Source organism: Solanum dulcamara, chromosome 9, assembly GCF_947179165.1.
Source record: "Solanum dulcamara chromosome 9, daSolDulc1.2, whole genome shotgun sequence".
In the NCBI taxonomy this organism is placed as follows: Eukaryota; Viridiplantae; Streptophyta; class Magnoliopsida; order Solanales; family Solanaceae; genus Solanum; species Solanum dulcamara.
Genome location: NC_077245.1, coordinates 14,771,964 through 14,782,350, shown reverse-complemented (window position 1 = coordinate 14,782,350; position 10,387 = coordinate 14,771,964). Strand labels below are relative to the sequence as shown.

Below are 10,387 nucleotides of genomic sequence, written 5' to 3'. Positions count from 1 at the left end.
GTAGCCTTATCTTGTATTTTTGTCAGAGACTATTTTCAACTTTATCAATTACTCCAAGGCTCCCCTTCCACGTAGCAGAAGTGATGTATATTAGATAAACTTTGAAAATAAGTCGATATAATAATTAATGGTGATAATAGACATTCTCATGAAACATCCATGGTCATGAACATATTTCCATAATGTACATGCATGTACATCCAAACATTCCCCCATCCTAATTCCTAGAGGAAAAGTAGAAGAGAGGATTTGACTTCATTTGATTTGAGAGAAGAAGAAAAAAAAATAAAAAGAAAGAGAAAAAGTTAGTGAAGGAAGCAAAAATATTCAATCCGACGGAATACAATTTTGACGTCCGCAAGAACACTCTCTCTCTCTAGGTTTCTCTCTCTATCTTTCTCTCTCTAAAAAGGACAGCGCAGAAACTTGAAGAAACTCTTTTCTTCTCTTCTCTCTCTTCTCTCTGCTGAAACTTTTCTTCACTTAGAAAAAGCGAAGCTCCAAGTGAAACTTTGGCGGAATAACCCTATGTATACATGCTTGTCTGTATGTAATTAATCTATGTATGTATGGATAGCTGATTGTGAGTGTGTGTTTCGTTAAGTAATTTTTTTTTTGGCCTTTTGGGTGTATTTTGTATATAATTTTGTAGTTTGCTGCCCTAGGTGTTATCGATAATTTGAGCTGTAGATCTTGTTTTTTGTACTTTATTGGGTGATTTAGGGATTGATCAAATGAAGATGTAGTAATGAATCGCTGTTTTATTTTTTATTTTTCTAGTGTTGAATTTAATTACTCTAGCTTAATTTTTCTGGGGAATTTTTTTGAGTTAAACTTGTTGATTAGTGATGAATATGAGGTTTGTTTGAGATTTTATTGTTTCAAGATTTGAGTTTATCTATGTTTTTTTAAATAAGGAAGGAAGAAATTTGATAATTTTTCTTCTTTTTGCAGGAGTGGATTGGGAAAGTGGATAAAGATAATTACATGAGCAGAAAATAAGAGTTTTAGGATGTTAAGAGCTAAAGTTTTACCTTGTACTTGGTGGTTCTCTTGATGATACACAACTAGGTATATGCAGCAGTGAGGGTTCTTCCTTTGTTTTAACCCAAAATGGGGACTTTGGAATGTGTAGCTCTGATTCAGAGACTGAACTAATTGATATTGTAGGTTCTTCTTGTTGTTCTGTTTAATTCATTTTTCGGAGTTAGTATTAAGTTTCTAGAGCTTCTTGTTAGGTTTCATACATTTTAGAATTCTATATATAGCTGGTTAAGTGATTGTAGATTGTTATCATTGCATAAAAAATATGGTTCCTCCAGGGCCTCCTAATCCACTTGGAGGTTCTCAGCCTGTTCCGTCTTCATTATTGCGATCAAATTCTGGGTTGTTGGGTGGTCAAGGGGGTGGAATGCCTTCACAGGGTGGTTTCCCTTCTATTGTGTCACCTCGGACACAGTATGGTAACATGAATATGCTAGGGAATGCTCCAAATGTTTCGTCCCTGCTCCATCAGTCCTTAGGAAATGGTGGTCATAATCCAGGGCTTCCTGGACCTGGAATCTCTCAACGAGTTGATAATGGGGCCGAGTCTGATCCACTGTCCGCTGCTGGAAATGGTATGGGATTTAATACTCCTTCAACTTCTTTTGTCTCATCGTCCATGACAGCAAATCCAAATTCAGGTCAAGTTGTGGGACAGCGGTTTCCTAGCCCTTCTGGTAACCAGATGTTAACTGACCAATCACCGTCCCAACAGCTTGATTCCCAGAATTACCAACATAATCAACAATTTCAGCAATTTTCTGCCCCTAGCAATTCTCAAACTCAGCAACAGCCACAGCAATTTCAATCCATACGAGGTGGATTAGGAAGTGTGGGACCTGTCAAACAGGAGCCACAGCTGACCAATGATCAAACACCACAGCAGTTGCAATCACTGCGAAACCTGGCAACTGTAAAACAGGAGTCCCAGCAGATCCAAAGTATGAGGGGCCTTTCCACTGTGAAGGTGGAGCCACAACATTCCTCACCCTCTCTGTTTCTACATCAGCAACAGCAGCAGCAGCAACAACAACAACAGCAGTTACTTCATTTGTCCAAGCAGTCCCCTCAAGCTGCTGCTGCGGCTCAGCTTTTCCACCAGCAAAGGCTTATGCAGCTCCAGCAACAGCAGCAACAACAGCAACTCCTGAAGGGTCTTCCTCAGCAGAGAAACCCACTTCAACCGCAATTTCAAACACAGAATCATGCTATAAGGTCTCCTGTAAAACCAGCTTATGAGCCTGGGATGTGTGCTCGTCGGCTGACTCATTATTTGTATCAGCAGCAACACAGACCTGAAGTAAGAAAACTGTGCCAACTATAATTTTGTGTGTGGCCATTAACACTCTGCACCCTACCGCACACCTTCTATGATCTCAATCCTTTATTTGAAAACAACTTTATGATTTAACATTTGCACTACTTACTTTATAGGACAATAACATAGATTTCTGGAGAAAATTTGTCGTCGAGTACTTTGCTCCAAATGCCAAGAAAAAGTGGTGTGTCTCTATGTATGGAAGTGGTCGGCAGACCACTGGTGTTTTTCCTCAGGTTGGTAGTATAATGAATTTTCCTTAATCAACCTTAAGAAATCTTCCTATTCAGTGAAAAATTGTGGTTATAGCAAGTCATGTACTGCTTCTATGGTAAACTAATTTGGACTTATCCTTTAATTTTTATGCAGTTTCATTGCAGACCAACTTTTCCCTTGTATAGAATTAGAAGTAACCACTATTATAATGATTTGCAGGATGTATGGCACTGTGAAATATGCAACCGCAAGCCAGGCCGTGGGTTTGGTATGTTTCGTTTGGTTTTATATCTTTTCTGTTGTCTACAAAATTCATGCTTCTTCATGACTTACAAAGCCATTATTAACTTGTAATTTCTGCACCCATTTGGTTATCCTTTCACAATTCTTGGCATCTGATGTTTGTCTACTTGTTCATTCAGAAGCGACTGCTGAAGTCTTGCCCAGGCTTTTCAAGATAAAATATGAAAGTGGGACTTTGGAAGAGCTACTCTATGTTGATATGCCTCGCGAATATCAGAATTCATCCGGACAGATTGTCCTAGATTATGCAAAAGCAATTCAGGAGAGTGTTTTTGAGCTACTTCGCGTTGTCCGTGATGGTCAGCTTCGAATAGTGTTTTCACAACCTGATCTGAAGGTTAATTGAAGAGCTGATAGCATTTTGTTTCAATAACTATGCTTATTAACAATCAGTTACTAAGACATGGCACGGTACAGACGAATGTCTATAATTTTCTTATATCTGATTTCCTTTTTGTCAACTTGGCAGATAGTCTCTTGGGAATTTTGTGCTCGGCGTCATGAGGAGTTAATCCCTAGAAGATTGTTGATACCTCAGGTTGACCAAAGTTGCTTTGCACTACTAATTTACCTTGATCTATGTGAAGTCATGGTTCAGCTCTAACCTGACTTGTATGTTTCTGTTTGCTAATCTGGTTTAGAAAAAACAAATTCTTTCTTTTACCATTTATATAAGACCAGAAACACTTTATCCAGTCAAGTACCTATGCAGTGTTTTGGAAAGCAAGAAGCGGAAAAAAGTGATGAGGGCTCGCTTCACCGAAGCGAGAAGTGTGAAGCGAAGTGCACACTATTTTCAATTGAAGCAATTTATTACAAAAATAAAAAATATTAAATTTGTTAGATAAATAAGTAATAACCAAGAACTCAGTAGAAATAATATTAAGCAAATCACCCTTCGGGGTGGCCCAGTGGTTTGGGCTTGGGAGTTTCATGTTGGAGGTCTCAAGTTCGAAACCCGTTGTCAGCGAAAGCAAAGGGTTTACCTTTTGGGCTTGCCTAGTGCGGGTTACCTCTCCTGTGTGGTTTGCGAGCTATTGCATGGGAGCGGGGGTTTCACAATGTGCGCACCAAAAGTGTAGCGGCTGCGGGTTTTCCTTGTCATCCAATTTTTTTTTAATATTAAGCAAATCTTTCAATTCTTAAATCAAACAAAAAAATAGAGGGAAAAAAGCTAACAAAACAGATAACAAAAAATATCTACGTAAACCAACAGAGGAGAAGAGAAAGAACAAAAAATGAAATAAGAGGAGAAGAGGAGGAATATAAAACAGATGAGAAAAGAACAGGAAATCAAAAGAGGAAAAAATGAAAAAAGAGGAGAAGAGAAGAAGAGAAAAGGAATATAGAACAAAGAAGAAAAGAAGAAGAGAATTTTTTTTTACAAAAGAGAAGTTCGAAACCCCTTGCCAGCCAAAGCAAAGGGTTCGCCTTCTGGGTCGAGCTCGTCTCATCGGGCTTGTCTAGTGAGAGTTACCTCTCCTGTGTGGTTTGCGAGCTGTTGCATAAGAGCGGGGTTTTACCCTATACGCACCCAAAGGGTAGCGGCTGCGGGTTTTCCTTGTCATAAAAAAAATTTGAAAAAAGAGAAGGTAAAATCAAAGGGGAAGATAAGAGAAGAAGAAAAGAGAAGAACGTACCTTGAAACCCTAGAATTAAGAGGAGCAGAGCAGCAGTGAAGAAAATGCATTAGTCTGTTGCAATTGGTTTAAGATTAGACCTAAAATTAACCCTCATTTCAATTGAATTTCCAAAACCCCCACCTTTCTTTGCAAAAGCGATGCTTGCTGCTCGCTTCTTTTGTTGAAGTGAGCACTTTTCTGATCTCGCCTTTACTTCTAGGAACAAAAGTGCTTGACCTGTCGCCTCGCCTCGCTACACTTTAAGCTCTGAAGCGAGCGCTTTTAATAACGCTGTACCTCTCTGTGATATTGAGATGAGGTCCCTTTCAGATGAAATTGATGAGAATGTAGTCTTGTGAGGTACTATTTAGTGAATAAGAATTTGCTCTTGTCAAGTTAGATGTATCTCAAACACTGCCTGCCGAGCATGTTTTTTCCCCTCTAATCTAACTTTTCATGATGACTTTTATTAAGTTTAAATGCATTTAAGAGCTTTGATTTGCTTTTTCGTTTGCATTTTTAATTATATTTGCACATGCATGATCCTCATATTGGTAGGTTTGTTGGATATCTTCTCATAAAGTTTGAAGTATTTAGATGACGTGTTACTGTTGAAGCATTTAATTCACTATCATTCTGTTACACCTTCCAATTCACTGCAAGACAGGATTAATTAGATTTCTCTTCAGAATGTGTTTTTATAAAGTTCTCTCATATTGTTGTTTCCTGTCCTTCAATGAGCTTTAACATTTCTGATCAAAAAAAGAAGAAGTGCTTTAACTTCTATGTTGGTTTGTCACATCTTCTAGCAAATTCTGTCTTGCCTAAATGAACCTGTCTTTAAATTTTGGATGTAGTGGCTTTTGCATCTTTGTGATTTACTTTTTATGATTTTTACATTTAGGTGAGTCAACTCGGCGCTGCAGCTCAGAAGTACCAGGCCACCACCCAAAATGGATCTACTGCATCTGTTCCTGAGTTGCAGAATAACTGCAATATGTGAGTCCCTGATATTTTATGGTACAGGTTTTTATACGAAATGTTAGGGCTGACAATGTTGTGCTGTCTTTCTTGATGGGCCCCAACTATTTTGATTTAGCACATGTATCTCACTGTTGAAAAGTTATTTTCTTAGTGATTCATCGCACGCTCAAGTTCTTAAGTAGGTAATAGTGGTGGACTTCGTTTCGCGTGTTTGATAACTTAAAACTTGTATTTCTATTGATTAGGCTTCTTTGATGGGGCCTCTGCTGGTACTTCCATTTGACAAATCATTATTAGCAAACTTAACTTGGGACTTAGGATGGTTATGGCTGTGATTTTTGACCAGTCAGTTATCCTATTAGTGCTTTATCTTACGATGGTTTTAATTCATAATGAGTTTACTGTGAAATAATTTTTTATCTTACTTTCCTTTTCAGCCCGTTTAAAAAAGAATGGCTCTTTCCTTTTTTGGCAACTGTTTAATTCCAACTTTCCACGTGGCAGGTTTAAGACCACAAGAGTGAAGGGCATTTTAGTATATTCTACACATATTTAGTCTAAGACCGCAAGATAAAGTCTTCTCCGTGTCAAGTCAAAACTAGACAAACAAATTGAAACAGAGGGATTATTTGTTTTAGTTGTATGTAGGGCTGTTAGCAGGTTGGCTCTCCCTTACTCTTTCTCAAAAACAGATTGGCTCTCCCTTATTAATCCAAATCCTCTGTAACCATTCAACTCTATTAATCATCCGATACTACTTCCCTTATAAATAATATTATTTTCAATGCAAATTAGGATTTCTCTAAAACTTGAAGTTATTTATTCACAATTTTTCTTGCAATGCAATATTACCCTTTAACTTGGCTAACGACTATTGACAAACGTCAGATCTAATGTAAGTGTAACAACAATAACTAAACTTTAATCCTAACGCGTTGTTGTGACCTATTTGGATCATTTGCTTCCATTATGCTCTCTCCTCATTAAGTCTGCATGGAATTGAGAAATTTGCAAGCTTTTGACGGCGACTCCTCTCCATATGATTTTACGTCTTCCTCATACCCTTTTAATACCTTCAATCATAATCAGGAACAATCTATATATAAGGGGTAAAATCATGAAAACAGTAATGTACTTTATTTAGAGTTCAAGTTAAGAAATATCACCCGAGGTTTTGACTTCTGATTTTGATTCAGGTTTGTTGCCTCAGCTCGTCAGTTGGCAAAAGCTTTGGAAGTTCCGTTGGTAAATGATTTAGGGTATACAAAGAGATATGTGCGATGCCTTCAGGTGTGCACATTGTTCTTATGCTGGAAGGGTCTTATTTTGGTCTTTTTTTTTTGGAGTTGTTTGGTGATACTTCACTCATATCAATGGGGATATCATTACAAATTGTTTGAATTATTTGCTTCTGTTAGAGTTTTTAACTTCCCTCCCAGGTTTTGGTTTGCCTGTTCTGTGTGCGATATCCAACTTCCTAATCCTCTTATTCCCTACATTTTTTAATCTGCCATTTTCCTATGGAATTCAAAGTAAATCTGGAAATGAAGGCAAAATTCAGATTTAGTGGCAGGTAGCAGCGTAGGGATGTTGACCATTGTTCTTGTGGCAGTATTAGAAATTCCTGCTGGTAACTCTTATTAATGTATGAAGTAGCCGGAACGTATTTTGGCCTACTCTTAGGATAGAGATTCCTAATGTAATTCTGTTTTTTCTTCCTCTTTTCAGAGATTATGCCATTTCTACAATTTTATTTTAGTGGGTCATAATGGGCCTAGTTGTACAAGATAACTTCTAGTTAAGCAATATTCCCTTCTTTTTACTTTTTCAAGTGTTAAGCACGTAGGCCTTGACTTTTTCCCAGTGTCATTTTTAAAATGAAGATAATCTGACTGAAAGTTGCATGCGTGTGCATTCAAATGATTAACTTTTCTAATGTAATCATCTTTTACTTTAATCTTCCCTTCAATTAACAGTCTTGGGGGATATATGTTTATAATTTCCTGCGTACTGCTGGTGCAATTGCAGATATCAGAAGTGGTCAATAGCATGAAAGATTTGATTGACTACAGCAGAGAGACAAGGACAGGGCCTATGGGTAAGTTCTGCTTGTTTATGTTTGATGCTAATTTAAGGTTTTCTATACCCACCAGTTGATCTCAAAGTCAAAAGTGAAGTTGCAGGGGCTAAATCTTTTTCTGTAATTCGATGGCTTATAGATTAGGATATGATCGGTATTCATCACATGGCATGAATGTTATCATCAACGTTAAATTTTCAAACGAATGATGATGAAGTTGCTTTTTGAGGTGGAAACTGGTAATTACCTACCTAATGTACAAGTGAAAAAAATTCCAAACTGACTGTATGTATGCAGATTTTGTTCTCTGTGCATTTAGCTTGTCGAATGTAAAATAGTGGGTTGTGTAGTGTAAGAACTCAACCCTGTGTGTACCTCATGAGTGTTGGGGTTGATACAGTTCTTTAAACCTTACAATTGTGCTTGAAATTTGGCCTTTCCAGAGAGCTTGGCTAAGTTTCCTCGTAGGAATGGTTCATCGGCTGGGGTACATGGTGCAACTCAACCATCTGAGGATCAGTCTCAGCAGCAGCAGACACCATCACAGTCTCAGCATCAGCAGCAGACACAATCACAGTCTCAGCAACAGCAGCAGCAACAACAGACGGCCAGTCAGAACTCAAACCATGAGAGCTCTGCCCAGGCTGGTGCAATGCAGCTTGCTTCCAGTAATGGCATTCCGAGTGTAAACAACTCTTTGAACCAGTCATCTGTTACTTCATCTAATAGTACTGTTGCTCGGCTACTGCAGCAAAATTCCATGAACTCTAGGCAGCAGGCTCCAATGAATGGTGTGAGCAGTCCTTATGGAGGAAATGGTGTGAGCAGTCCTTATGGAGGAAATGGTGCGAACAGCCCTTATGCAGGAAATGCTGTTCAAATGCCTTCACCAAGTTCTTCAAATACAATGCCACAGTCTCAACCAAACTCGTCCACATTTCAATCTCCAACACCGTGTTCATCAAGCAATCCACCACAAACTTCACATGGTGGCTTGTCATCAGGATCACATGTGAATTCTGCCAATTCCCCAAATATTTCAATGCATCAACCCACTCTTTCTGGTGATATTGATGCTAACGACTCTCAAAGCTCTGTACAAAAGATCATACATGAAATGATGATGTCTTCCCAACTTGGTGGAGGTGGCCTCGTTAGCGGTGGTACGATGGGGAATGACATGAAAAGTGTAAATGGGATGATACCAACTGCTAATAATTCGATTCTAAATGGAAGCAGCTGCCTTGTTGGAAATGGGACAGTAAATGCTAATATAGGTATGGGTCCAGGATTTGGGAACATGGGCAATGGACTGAGCCAGGCTGCAATGGTCAATGGAATTCGGGCTGCATTAGGTAATAATTCCATGTCTATGAATGGAAGAGTAGGCATGCCAATGTCACGAGAGCAAAGTATGACTCAACAGCAACAAGATTTGGGGAACCAGCTACTTAGTGGGCTAGGAGCAGTCAATGGTTTCAATAACCTTCAGTTTGACTGGAAAACATCCCCCTAAAGGTTTTTGACTTGGATGTAGCCTAGAAGGTATGAAAAAAGTGACAAGATCCTTTAGGAGAAAGGGGTGCGTTCTTGTGGTTGTAATTGCATATTTGGTCCTCATGCCGCTGCTTTGTGCTGCAAAGATAACATAAAGTTTGCCTTGCACACTGAGAGTAGATATGGTTCCTGAAGAGAGCATTTCAGGGCTTGCCTCTGTTGTAGTGATTTGCGAGACAAGGAAAACATGTAGCACAGTAATTTCATGATTGAAATATTATATCACCCGAGGTTGCATAAAATTCATCTAATTTGATTTGGTCTGGTTTATCACAGCTACTTATCTGCACTAACAGCCTTGAATAGGACATTCCAGGAGTGACTTGGCGAACACTTGTACCCCTTAGAGGCATTTGTAAACTTCCAACTGCTGAGATCTTGCCCATCTTGTGCTGTACTTCTGCCACCATTCCGGAACATGAGTGTATATAATCTTGGATCGTGTGGGAGGAATTTTTATTGTAGAACTTTGATGAGCTGGTAGAAACTGCTTATTCCGTGGTAATGTGTCCAATGCAATCACTTCTCCTCTGTAGTATGTTTTTTTGTATTAATTAGACAGTTTTGATTGTTGTGATTGCTGGTTTTTGGATGCTCAAGATGAGTAGTTACTTCAAAAATTGCTCAAATAAGACACTTTGTGCAAGTTGTCACACAGTTTGATAAAAGGAAAATAGGTCGACTATAAAAGGTAGGAGTTGAAGGTGCCTCACTTCAATTAAGATTGGATTGGATTCACTGGTCAACAGTTGGATCATTGCCTACTGGACAGTAACTGTGAGTCTAAAAGATCATCGATTCACTTTCTTAGACAGGTATAAAAATGATGTACAAGTAAAACAACTATCAGAAGAAACCGTGATGCTCACAGGACATGGAACGTCATTCCTCATTTAAGTCGTATGAAAACATATACTAGTTACTTTAATCTGCTGCAGTTCCATGAACTTGTCTGGAATCAAGATACAAACCAATATATGCAAATCACTTCTAAATCATGTTTCAAACCTGTTGCCTGTTGGAATATTCAAAACACAGATCCGAGATCAATCTTGATCAAATATTTATTATGGTCAACTCAATTTTCTTAAAATCAACTAGTAATTGAGTAACTCAATGGTCTAAATCACCTCCGCTCCCCTCGAGACCTGTGCAAATCATCCGACAAAATTATAAATCACTCCCCCAAATTCAAAAGCAATTCAATTCAAGTCTTCGTTCATAACCAAGTTCTCCTTTCCAAAATATTCCTTCTTCTTTCCA

General features: G+C 38.5%; 1 protein-coding gene across 4 annotated transcripts; it reads left to right on the top strand.

The window, feature by feature from the left end:
* The first annotated feature begins 265 nt into the window (after window positions 1–265).
* LOC129904388 (transcriptional corepressor SEUSS-like) lies at window positions 266–9,756 on the top strand. 4 transcript variants are annotated; one of them, XM_055979953.1, is made up of 10 exons: window positions 266–380; window positions 955–2,344; window positions 2,479–2,598; window positions 2,798–2,846; window positions 3,001–3,218; window positions 3,351–3,419; window positions 5,408–5,502; window positions 6,684–6,777; window positions 7,516–7,585; window positions 8,011–9,756. In XM_055979953.1, exons 2-10 carry the CDS (start codon window positions 1,310–1,312, stop codon window positions 9,081–9,083), a joined length of 2,823 nt encoding a protein of 940 aa, XP_055835928.1. In that variant the 5' UTR covers window positions 266–380; window positions 955–1,309; the 3' UTR covers window positions 9,084–9,756. The 4 variants fall into 4 exon arrangements, with proteins under 4 accessions (XP_055835928.1, XP_055835930.1, XP_055835927.1 ...); XM_055979955.1 differs by lacking the exon at window positions 266–380 and adding an exon at window positions 389–530; XM_055979952.1 differs by lacking the exon at window positions 266–380 and adding an exon at window positions 389–546.
* The last annotated feature ends 631 nt before the right edge of the window (window positions 9,757–10,387 follow it).